Here is a 12,689-nt window from a genome sequence, read left to right on the forward strand (position 1 = left end):
ACGTTACATGTTTCCAACCTGACTCAATATTAACATTAGCTAGAATCGTCATCATAATTACATATTACAAGATTTAATAATTTTAGCCTGGTCTGTGTTCAGGTACACCAGTTTGCTGTAGAGTACACAAAGATACAAGCTCACACTTCAACAGTGATGTTGAAGTGTACAAAATAAATGCTATGACCAGGAAACCATGCTATACATTTGCCCTTGTCAGACTCCCCAATATCAAAGCTTTCAAAATGATTTGGTGAAGTGATACCATCTTCAGCACAGTAGATTGATCCAGAGAGACATGAAATTGCAGTTTATAGTGTTTAGAACTACATTTTGATTGAATGACGCAATTGGCGTTGATGGGTGATGCTGCAGTTTCTGCAGTGACAAATCAACTCTCCTGGGCAACCAGTCCTTCCTTTGCCATTGGTACACACAGCAGGTAAACACTTGCATTAATCTGGTAATAGAAAGAATGTATGATACACCACGGAGGCGACTGAGCTTTTTGTGCAACCACTGTCATAGCAGAAAGTTTGGTGCTTGAGTACTTCAATACAGCAGACAGTGTAAAGAAGGACGAAGTACAGGGCGTTCAGAGCTAACATCTCTCACTACAGACTGTCATACAATGGATTTATCTTACTTTGGGACACATGGAGATTTTAACAACTCAGTGCAGGTTCCAGTGAAAACAGTAGGGACTGCATAAATGCAGATTTCTCTAAACAATTTCAAATTCACTTGTTTGAAGCAGATCACATTATCAGTCACTGATTGCTGCGAGGAGACCTGAAAAGTGCTGTATAGAATCAGAATTCCGGTAATAGGGGAAATCTTGATCACACAATATTTGCACAGCAATCATCATATTCTTTGATTAATAAAACAGCAAGCATGAGATATTATGTGCATTTATCTACCACTACGTTTATTTCAACACCTCTAAGAGATTATGTACAGAATACAAGTCACTTTATGTACACAAGTTCCACAATGCAATGATCACTGTTGTTGTTATAATGTAAGCATACCAGCACATTCACAGACCTGCAAATGACTACAACCGTGAACTTATGAATATCATTCTCATCCCTGCACTCATGATCTTGACATAATTTCATTCACCCTGTGGGGCAACCTCCTAAAGGTGTTGAGGGAGGCCTGCCGATGTTTTTATGGGTCAAACCAACACCAATTATGAGGCCAATATGATTTTTTTGGACATGGCAACAACTATGCTTGAATGCAGTTTTTTTCTCAGAGGGTAACTTAAAAGCAGCTTTGTCAAAATACTACATCACTTGTTCATTTCTTACGATAGACTCATTACATTTTGTCTCGAATCCACAGTTGTTAGGTGGCTTTTCATGAATACAGTTCAAAGCAAAAAGTTCAAGTAATATATTGTGTGCTATGCCATGTCTGAGTTGGTTCAGTTGTTGCTTCCGCTTAGGACTCCAGGGTTTCCTTGTCAAACATGTATTCACCCAGGCCAGAGCCAACACGTTTCAGGTTGGTCACATGATCAGACAGCTCTTTGATGGCGTCCACTTGCTCAGTCAAGTACTCGGTCTCTATGAAGTCGCACATCTGAACGAAGAAAACACACAAATTATTGCAAAATTAACCATTTAAAAGTCAAAATAAGGAAAACCAATGCAATTCTACATCATGAGACATAAGAAAGAATGGCTACATATCACAAATTGTAATTTTCTAAACCCATGGATGTACAAAAAAGTTGTATATCCATACTATAACAAATGCTGATTTGTAGGTTGGCCATCGAATCACATGTATGCTACAAGCCTACTTTTGGTACTTGACTCAATAACTTGGAATTCAGGACACAGATTGTTACAGCTATCCAAAAGAGTACATTTCTTTGCAGTTGGGCAATTTTACCACATGATCAAATGCTTTCACAATTGCATGTACAGATGGACTTCTGCAGATCTTCCAACAAAAAAATCCAAGGATTTAAAGCTAAGCTATTGTGACGTATGCCAAGCCTGAAGGAATTATACTGGTTCAGTAGTTACATACCTGTGCGTCTCCATGAGAGTCTGCAATCTTGTGCAGGTCAAGCAGAGCCTGGTTAACGTTCTTCTCCAATGCCAAGGCAGCTTGCATGGCTTCCAATCCAGTGCCCCACTCATCACGTTCTGGTTTGCTGATGTTCTGCAGAACGATGCGCCCGCCACGTTTGTTCTGGAACTTCATCAGCTTCTCAGCATGCTCTCGCTCTTCTTCAGATGACTTCTTGAAGAACTTGGCGAATCCGGGCAAGGCTACATCATCACGGTCGAAGTAGAAGCCCTATATAGAAAACGTAAAAGTAACATTTAGAAAGCCAGCAACCGCTTCAAGATAGGTTCAAACAGACAAATCAACATACAACCATTTTCAGTAATAGAGCGCGAAGCCACTGCAGTGAACTGCAATAAAACTGCTCACACTAATTATTAGTTTCAGCTGTAGCCAGCTGGCAAAGTCGACAACATTGAATGTCCCATGCAGACAGTTTGTCTGGGGAAGTTGAAATAAAAAAGATTTGTACATGGACCAGTGCATGGTAATGTTACATTGTATCTTAATCTTGAACACAGGGTGCCAATCGTAAACTCTCATTTACAACTCGAGCCTCAGACAGAGCTAGTTTTGCCTTGGTACTAGCTGTGATATCGCAGCGGTACTTGTGGCGTGTATCGAACGCGATCGGGTCATTGAGGTCATCGCCACAGTCCCGCTGCGAGCCAACGCATAGGCTTCGTTGGCAGTTTACTGTGAGACCGACGGTATCGTAGATTTAGCTCGCAAAATAATAAAATAGATAAAGCATCCAAAAATAAAAGTATACCTACTGCATCACTGACTATCTGAGACTCATCTTCTACTCCTGCTAACGAGCCCGACCGTGACAACATGTATTTTCGACCGTTTTTCGATGAGTCGTCGATGGTTCCTGCTTGAATTTGAACTTTGACCTCCAACGTATTCAATGCGTTGTACGCGCGATCGAGCAAACAGCGTAGAACCGTCGACGGCTCACGGGAAAATGGTCGAAATACGTGTTCTTATCTTCAGAAAGTTAGCAGGCGCACAGAATGAGTCTCAGATAGTCAATGATAAGATGATACAAGTTTATTTATTCAAAGGCCAATATAGTTCATTATTTTGCAAGCTAAATCTACGACACCGGTCGGTGTCGTCGTAAACTGCCAACGAAGCCTATGCGTTGGCTCGCAGCGGGACTGTGGCGATGACCTCAATGACCCGAGCGCGTTCGATACACGCCACAAGTACCGCTGCGATATCACAGCTACCTTGGTACAAGCAGACTTTTTGGTCTTTATCAAGTAGCCTTGTGTTCAACACCAAAGTGGCCACGGCTACAGCTGAAACTAATTAGTGTAAGCAGTTTTATTGCAGTTCACTGCAGTGGCTTCGCGCTCTATTACTGAAAATGAACATAATTACCGAATGCTGGCAACGCATTGTGTCGGGCTCTCTTGTGGATCATTCTCACGTGTCCCTGTCACGCAAACTCATGAGGCATGCGTGATGCTTCCCGTTTGTACATACACCAGCACACAATGAAAATATCTGAGTCAGTGAACCTTTCGCCCTTCGCAACACGCCCGACCTATATACAGTGTCATTGGAGGCAGGACATACACAGGATCGTCCAAAATAAAATGTGAAAATCTTTGCAAGGAATTTAAGAGTGGTTTCCAGAAAGCAACTTGTAAGTCGACACGGATGCCCCGCTCCTGACGTGTGAAATATCCTGTCAGTATTTCCATGGGGTGTTCCGAGAAAATGCGTAACGTAATCCCGTGTACGATGTTGACTTACATAACCATGCTTCATCAGAGCGCGCAATCGGGCTACACCTTTGCGGATTTCTATCGTACTATTCCTTGTCAGTCCCCTTCATTTTAGTTAATAATAGGTTACAACAATTCTAAAATAAATGATGCGCCGATTCAGACAGTAATAAAGAGAGGAAATGTGAAAGCGTTATTGATCTCAGACAAATTTACGAGTTCTGACTTACCATGGAGTGGTACACGTAAGACGCGTACAGTTCCAAGTTGATTTGCTTGTTCACACCAGCTTCGCTTTCGGAGTGGTAGTTTTGACGACACTGAGCGGCCATGTTGTTGATATTACTGTAGTTTGGTAGGTAAACGGAATAAAAAGACGAATACAAAAAGGGACTAGAGTTGTATCGTTCAAACACTGTTGAAGCGGAGACAACTTCTAGAGCAATATGGCGCTGGGGATGACGAACCAAAAAATAAAGCCTTTTGTGGCTGTTATATCATTCGTTAGCACCCATGAATTTTTTCTCATAAAGATGACGCATGTTTGTCAATTTGGATATCAAAAACAGAATCGTAACAATGTGCAACATAAAATACAACACGTTTAATGTTTTTACTGTACAACTGATATCAAAAACTACACCCTTTTGCAATTTTAAAAGAGTCGGTTCATGATAATCGTGAGGGGAACGTTGATAAATATAAGGGCTGTGGATTTTGTAGAACACACTCTCTTATTGGAGTGATTCATAACGGTAGCTACGATTGGCTATTCTGATGAGTCATCCTTGGTTATGATCAGGTGACCTACTTGTCACATGATTCGTTGGGCAGCTTTCCAAATCCTGAGATCCTGTGTGCATGCCCTGAACCATTTGGTCTGTCCATAAGCTTATACAACAGCAACTATTATAATCACGCTGGAACTCGGCTCACACTTATGGCCCCGTGGTTTTAACAACATGGGCCTTTCTTAAAATTTTAAGGGTATGTGTATGAAACGACATGATAGCATGTGAAAAGGTAACAAATTGAAATCTTTAGGTCACAATGTCACTTTATCTTACGAAAATGGTTAAAATTAAGCTTCAATAAAACTATTCATTAAAAGTTTATGCAACGATGGAATGTTCACATTCTCATCCTAAAATGACACAAAATTAACACTTTGAGCAATAAAGACTCCGAGTCTTAATTTAGACCTAAAAGTTTAAAAATGTAAAAAAAATCTTTTTATTTTTTTTTACCAAATTTGCCCCTATTTTACCAAAAATTTCAGAGATATAAATTTTGCTTGATGGAATAATTCAATTTTTCAGTATTATCAACCATCATAGATCATAAGAGCTTATACATCTTGTACTTTCAAAACTGATTTTTTGGGGGTCAGTGTTTCACATTTGGCAAAATGTAGCCAAGAATTAACAATATGCACGATGGTCATTCTACCAGAGAGCGCTCAACATGTTTCTGCTCATAGAGCCCTTATAAATATTTTGCTATATGATAGTTGGGGGCTTCAAAAATGACGATCAAAGAAATAGGGGAATATGATATTTTTGAGCGTATTTAAGTTTAATACAAAATGACTTCAGCGTCCTCCAGCGTCCGCCCCACCAGTATTTGTGAATACAGCCTTAGCTGTGTCGCCTTGCATTTTGCTTTCGAAAGACAAAACATCCACTATCCAGAGAGATTATTTCATTCCCGTTTCCTTTAAAGATGTCGCTAACCCAATGGATTCTGTCGATTGTCCACAATTTTTTGTGTACTCGATTACGTTGGCCATAAATCTTTGGCAAGTGAAAAATTATTCATTTGTTCAAATCTAAGTTGCTCTTTCGTCGCTGATGTTTGAAAAAGTTCTATAATCACATTTCTGTAAACAGTATAATTTTACATAAGCTGATTTTGATTTCAAACTACAAAACAATGATAAAAAAGATACACTGAACTAATAGGGCTTTAACACAGTATGAATCGTCCTTGACACAAATCATAGACCCTTTTTAGAGGATCTATGCACAAATCCGGCTCAAAGGTTGTGGAGGCTGGAAACACTGTCCTTCCCATACCGTAAATCTTTCAATGGATGTCGCTGAGTCATATGCTATTTGCGTTCTAACCATACCTATTTCCTGAACCGTGTCCTGTAACTTATGCCGTATTACACGGAATTGTTTGTAAAAGAAAGTCATTTCTAAGTGTGATATGTTCCATGAGACTGAATCGAGTATGATTTCTAAGGTTCAGCAATCTTCACCGAAATTTCTCCACTTCTCAAATTAAACTACAATATATACATATATACTTGTATATACAGGCAAAGTATAGTGCTCAATGCATTTCTGCAGGGCGGTAATACTGAGAATCTAGGAACTTGAAGTTGTCACTCTACAGGCTGTTTCATGAGCTAAGCAATCATCAGCAGTGAGTATTAAACAGTCCATTCCCGCCAAATACTCACTCCTGATGATTGCTTAGCGCATGAAACAGCCTGTAGAGTGACAACTTCAAGTTCCTAGATTCTCAATATATATATATATATATATATATATATATATATATATATATATATATATATATATATATATATGCCTATATATATAGGCCTATATATATAATATATATATATATATATATATATATATATATATATATATATATATATATATATATATGGAGTCATATCTTACTAATTCAAATTTTACAAATTTGAAAGAGTCAATATTGGGCAGCATCTTTAAGTTTTATATTATTCTCAGGCTATCCATTTTATATACAGATCAACGGGCAAACCCACTAACAGATCTGAGAATTTAAAAAGAACAAAATAGAAAGACAAGAACAAACCGATATACAAGACGACCAAAAAAACAACACGTCACATGAAATAGAAAATACACAAATCGTAAGCTAGATAAAATAGTGTTAAACTAACCTATTTGATTCGTTTAATAAACAGGTTTAGTCTGCAAGCTATAATTTTTGACGAGTTATCGCTTAACCAATGCCTGCTATAATGGGCACCAAAAATAGCTGTTTCAAAATGATATCAGTCAATTGGATACAAATAAGGAAAATATTACTGGACACAGACAGTCACATTCATAATTACTGGTAACCTAAGGAGTCGCTTGGGTTAAGGATGTGTGTGCTCACAGTCCCTCTGTGGTGTGCTATATAGTCTGGTTCCCTGCCCCCTTTCTACCAGCGGTAGAAAGGGGGCAGGGAACCAGACTAGTGTGTGCTAGAGCTCCCATAACCTAAGAAAAAGATTGTCCGGTCAAAAGGTGTTTCCTTTGGTCTCCTGAATCAGAGTTTTCTATGTGCTCCACTTTATATCTAAAATTGCATCATCAACTCAGAGAAGTACGCCATACTTTGAAAAGTACCATGAACGGCCGGATTTCTGCCAACTAGCGATTAAGCCTACTTCAATCAGCACATCATGATATCAAATCAGTCAAAGAAACAACAAACGAAACCGAGTTTCAGAATTTAAGCTTATATCTATTGCGATACAGAACAATGTCGAGTTTTTCATTCAATGGTCACCCTATTCGAATACTACGCATTTGCATTGTAACACATATTTTGTACAATATGCCATTTCTATGTTCATAAATGAATTCAAAGTCTTATACCAGGATTCATTTTTGCGTTGTGACACTAAAATATGTTACAGCCAATTGGACTTTGACGAGCACATCCAAAACGACACAAAAAGAGTGACTTGGACACTATTGTATATCATCTCAAAAAGCATTGTTATTTTCTGCTTTTTGTTTTGTTTTTGTTTTGTTTTTTGTTTGTTTATTTTCATTTGATGTTCGTTCCCATCTTTTAGTAATTGAAGATATTTCACGAAAGCTGTATGTAGCTGAACGTCGAAAATGTTGCACAAATCAAGACGCCCTCAAGTGTCATTTGCGACTTCGAAATTCATGCTGTAATAAGTTTATTTGACATGGTTGTTGGTGGTAAAATACAACTTCCAAACACCACTATCATGAGTGTTCGACAGAAAGAAACAGGAAAAGAAAGAAACTAAAGACAGACAGACAGACAAACACTGATTGGCAAACAGGCAGACCTTTGGAACAACTTGGAATGTATCGCAGAATGGTACAGTTTTTAAAGTGTTTCAATAACGAGCTTTATTGCGCTCTCAACATTATAATATCTGGTATGTTGTCAATACTTAAGAGACAAATGTCTGGTGAAAGTAGTAAATACTCAAGAGTATAACATCTGGTCCAAATGGTCAATACTTGAGAGTCCGATATCTGGTGAAAGTGGTCTATACTTGAGAGTCCAATATCTGGTGAAGTAGTCAATATCTGGTGTAAAACGTGGTCAATACTTAATAGTACCATATGTAATGTAACGGACAGTGTTGCTTATAACTGTATGCTCGTCATGAAAGGGCAGGACGGTGCAAATTATTTGCTCACTCAAAAACCATCAGAACTGATATTTGGTGCCTCTGTTACCATGGCGTCAATTGCCATACTGATGTTTTTGATAACATATACTGTCGCGATGGTAGTAGCACATATGATAATGACAATTCCGATAGCCAATGAAATCAGTGATAATAGGCGTGCCCATCTAGAAGCTTCTCTGGAGCCTTCCATATCGCCTTCCCAAACCCGTTTATGAACCTGGAAGAGAGGAACGCATACGAAAATATTGGTCACACAAAACGATTTTCTGTAATGTTACAACGCCACTACTAGATGCTGACCTTATCACATCAAATGATTTATTGTTATCATTCAACCATAACTTCCACTATTACTCTCAATGATCTAGTATACATTTATTTCAAGTAATACGCACTTCGAAAAAAAAGACTTTAAAATCAATCTCACTTCATGGAAGTTTTAAACCATTCTCTTTCATAATCAGGGTTAATAAACCAGGCCAGGTCAAAATCCGACTTTGGAAAACAAATACCGATATTTGAAATTCAATATATCCCCGATATCGTTTACAGATTAGAATTAATAGATTTTCGATTATCAGAAAAGCAAGACGTAATTAAGACAACTTAATTTACCCTTCAGTGCCCCACAGGCTCAATGTGATTAAATGCGCACAGAAGACGCTGTAACAGTCCAAATGCCTCTCCAGGAGACACGTACGCGTATTCTACCTTTACCTTAAATGACCTGTGTAACCATGTCTCCTCGGTTTATGGTGTTATCTTTCATCAAAACAAATCAAACATAATGATGCTTTCTCGACAGTAAACTGAAAACTGCAAAACGCTTTGTCGGATGAAAAGCAGCGATCAATATTTAATTATCTCTTCTTTAATTCATATTAAATTATTGAATTCAAAATGAAAAATAATCAGGAAAGTAAATGAATATTCAATATTATAAAGCTATTTTGCTTGCTTACATCTCTCGATTTCAAAACGGCAAATATTCCAAGTGGCTTGAAACAGCAAACCAAGGCAAAGATAGCCAAGCCCATGTAATCATTTGGTATTCGTTGTTGCATTATACTTCCAGTCACCGGTTGCAAAACAGCGACCTGCAACGGTATTGCATGAACACCATACAAATACATTATTATATAAGAGCAATCCAAATTATGCAAGGCATGAAATTACAGACATATTTCTCATAGCAGATCCTTTCCAAAATTATTTTTTGTTTTTTATTTTTTATTTTTTTTTTTGAGTGGGGTGGTGTTTTGATATTTTATTTCATTATCTACGTATTTTCTTAATCGAACAAGATCCAGCAAAACGGCAAATTAAGAAGAACAGTACTTAGGTGTTTATCAGATTCGGCAGTTCTGAAACAATACAAAACGACGATAAGTCCACTGTTCACACATTTGTAGAATGTATGTGTGGTGTAAAAACCTTTAAAAGGCAGACCGTGACGTAATCATTGAACTCTCATAGGGTTGCCAATGTAACTCTCGCCAAGCAATATCTGCACCTGCTCACATAACAAAAATAATAAAACTTGGGAGGGTCTAATATGTGATATTTCTTAATACCTTCAGAAATCAAGTGTATCTACGGATTTTAGCTTATCGGATCATAAGCGATTTCAATGTAACATATGTAGGAGAAATATACTTTACAGACATGAAACTAACCGTAGTAGAATTTGATGTGTCGGGGTAAGTCAGTGGTGTTCTGTCGTCATCCATGTATGGTGTTCTGTCGTCATCCATATATGGTGTTCTGTCGTCATCCATATATGGTGTGATGCTGACTGGCTCGGGAGGAATCATGTCAATCCCTGAACAGACAGGAGAGAAGATAATACAGTGATATGTTTGCTTGCTCGCTCGCTCTCTCTCTCTCTCTCTCTCTCTCTCTCTCTCTCTCTTGCAAGCATAGTTAATTATGTAATCATTGTAGACGCATGTCGTCACGGTGTTTTCTAATATATATGGAAATAAAATGCAATTGATGGATATGATGGCAAATCGTCAGATCCCTGAGAAAAGGGACACTACAACTGTGTAACATTTACGAACAAACATTACTAGATCGTACATGTATGCTGAATGTTACATGCCTTGTCTATAAGACTTGCACCCATAGTGCACCGCTTTCAAGAAAATAAGTGATGTCCACATTATCGGGACGAATAATTGCGATTTGATTATTTTAATGACGTCTCATTTCCATTATCAGTAAGGAATGAATGTATTGTGAGGCGAATACCCTTTTATCAACATCGTCAAACGTAAGACGGAGAAGAGAGGTAGGGCACACTTCATCACAAAATTGGTGTAAGCATGAAAAGGCGCTTGAAGCTGATGACATTACATATTTGCCCGATGTCCACCGAAGCTAAATCCCAAGTTGTGGATGGGGCCGGGGGCACTTGCCATAGGAAGAGTATACAGGTATATGTACTAAAGGTTGAACCTCGATACCCCCTTTCGTCTCATGTAAATGTTGATAAACAGTGGACTGTGCGGTCGCACTGCCACTGGTATTATCTGTAATTTTGAAGAATATGTAGCGGTTTGAAATATTTGTGTAGACCAAAAATGTACAATTTTGTCACCAGTCCCCATTACATAGAAAATTGCAGAATTTGTCGTTTAATTTGTCCGTGGTACATACGTACGGATGAATGCCCCCACCCCGAAATCAGATTCACGATCTAGTTGTGCATCTGATGGTTGTCCCAGGTCGAAGGCATATCATCAATTCACTGCAGCTGTGGTGCATGGTGGCGTATTCATTTCTGATAAACGCAGGACAACGGGACTGTGAGCTGCTGAAAGGTGCAACACGCATTTATGATTTGATCAATGAAGTTAGAAAAGCACTGCAGAGGCAATGGTATCCTACATCAATACTCTCTAAAATTTCCAGGAAATAGCGAAATTGATGCATACCTGTAACCGACGAACAGGTAAGGTTGAACCACGGTATTCTTGTCACAAGAAGGAACACTGCCGTATTGCTCTTTCAAAAAAAACCGCGCCAATCGTATGCAACAATACATAGCTAGGAATTTTGTGTCTGAGCTGTGCACCACAATATTTGCATTTGTGCAAAACGTTCGAATAGAGTTTTAACCCCGAAGTAAGACTTTTCACATAAACACTTTGCCTTACCGGTATTTGGCTGTCCGGTTTCCATCTGGTATGATATAATTTTACAGGGTCTATCACTGGTTGTCGTACAAATGCGTCACCATGCACCTTCGGGTTCTCCTGAAAGTTTTTGAAGTTGTCCGTCTCTGACGTAACGCAGGGCAGATGACCTTCGCTTTTCAGTAACGGTGCAAGAGTTTCAGCAATTACGTAACATCATGTTGTGCGACACATCAAAAGGTGACGGTTTCCGTGTCAAAGGAGGTCACATTGAAAACAACAACAAACACCGACAAATATCACTCTGATGCATTCGTTACACCACAGAGGTGTAGTGATCCTCATGACAATTGACATTGCTTTTCTTCAGTTCCTATTGACTTGATGCAACTTCTAATATTTTGTTTGAAAACTGAAAGTATTCGTTTTACATCCACATAGGTGACCTCTCTGGCAGGTATGTTAATCTTCGTCACACAGTGCTAGTTGCGTGTCTCTGATTGGTGAAAGCTTGTGCAAGCCAACTCTGTGATTGGCCAATGCAAATATGTAAATACACAAGAGAGATATTCGACACTCAGGCAGATCGTCTGTCCAAGAAACTGTGCTTGAAGGGGAAGTTCATGCATCTTTTTCTCGTTTTTTTTTCATTTTCTGAAATTGTTTATTTTACAACATACCTTTAAAAATTCCTTATAAATATGAGACAAAATAAGAAACAAAGGCATTTTCCCCCAGGTAGTTTATGCTGATGTTAACTTACGTTTGATAAAATTTTATGATATCAATGAAATTATATAAGCCGGCACTAAGGAATTTGACCAAGAAACTGTAGTTGAACCAAAATATCGAAACTTGTCCAGAGTTAGTCATATATCTTTCACTCCATGTCACCGACGAGACAACGAAAAGGAAACTGACCATGGTTGGTAGACGAAGCGATTTAATTAACTGTGACAATATGTCTTCATGTATGTGCCCAGAAATTAATTTCCCATAGATTACAATCAGTCCTCGTCCTATGGCCTGGGGAATAGAGAGGTTTCTCATTTATGAGTCAAGTTGTGTGAGTACCTGTTGTCTTCTACCTACCTGTACATGTATGTCTTTATTGGAAATATATATATCATAAAGATATCGTCAAAAGGATATATACATTTCACGCTGCTCCCTGTGGTCTCTGGAAATCATGGGAAAGGGAATGGCCGTACAAATGCACTTGCATCAATATTATGATGTACTAACATGATATTTTACTTCATTCAT

General features: G+C 38.4%; 3 protein-coding genes across 4 annotated transcripts in view; 1 reads left to right on the forward strand and 2 right to left on the reverse strand.

The window, feature by feature from the left end:
- The window catches only part of LOC139141401 (arylsulfatase B-like), a 150,633-nt gene that overhangs the window by 103,564 nt on the left and 34,380 nt on the right, over positions 1-12,689 (forward strand). The gene's annotated exons all lie outside the window — the stretch shown is intronic.
- On the reverse strand, positions 906-4,457 carry LOC139141520 (soma ferritin-like). The gene is made up of 3 exons (XM_070711114.1): positions 4,064-4,457; positions 2,050-2,322; positions 906-1,593 (listed from the first exon to the last, which is right to left on the reverse strand). Exons 1-3 carry the CDS (start codon positions 4,163-4,165, stop codon positions 1,453-1,455), a joined length of 516 nt encoding a protein of 171 aa, XP_070567215.1. The 5' UTR covers positions 4,166-4,457; the 3' UTR covers positions 906-1,452.
- LOC139141528 (proline-rich transmembrane protein 1-like) lies at positions 7,778-11,980 on the reverse strand. 2 transcript variants are annotated; one of them, XM_070711122.1, is made up of 4 exons: positions 11,445-11,980; positions 9,960-10,105; positions 9,246-9,380; positions 7,778-8,500 (listed from the first exon to the last, which is right to left on the reverse strand). In XM_070711122.1, the coding sequence occupies exons 1-4, from the start codon at positions 11,467-11,469 to the stop codon at positions 8,291-8,293; spliced, it is 516 nt and encodes a 171-aa protein (XP_070567223.1). In that variant the 5' UTR covers positions 11,470-11,980; the 3' UTR covers positions 7,778-8,290. The 2 variants fall into 2 exon arrangements, with proteins under 2 accessions (XP_070567223.1, XP_070567227.1); XM_070711126.1 differs by lacking the exon at positions 11,445-11,980 and adding an exon at positions 11,223-11,322.

The sequence above is a fragment of the Ptychodera flava genome, chromosome 1, assembly GCF_041260155.1.
Source record: "Ptychodera flava strain L36383 chromosome 1, AS_Pfla_20210202, whole genome shotgun sequence".
NCBI classification, from domain to species: Eukaryota; Metazoa; Hemichordata; class Enteropneusta; family Ptychoderidae; genus Ptychodera; species Ptychodera flava.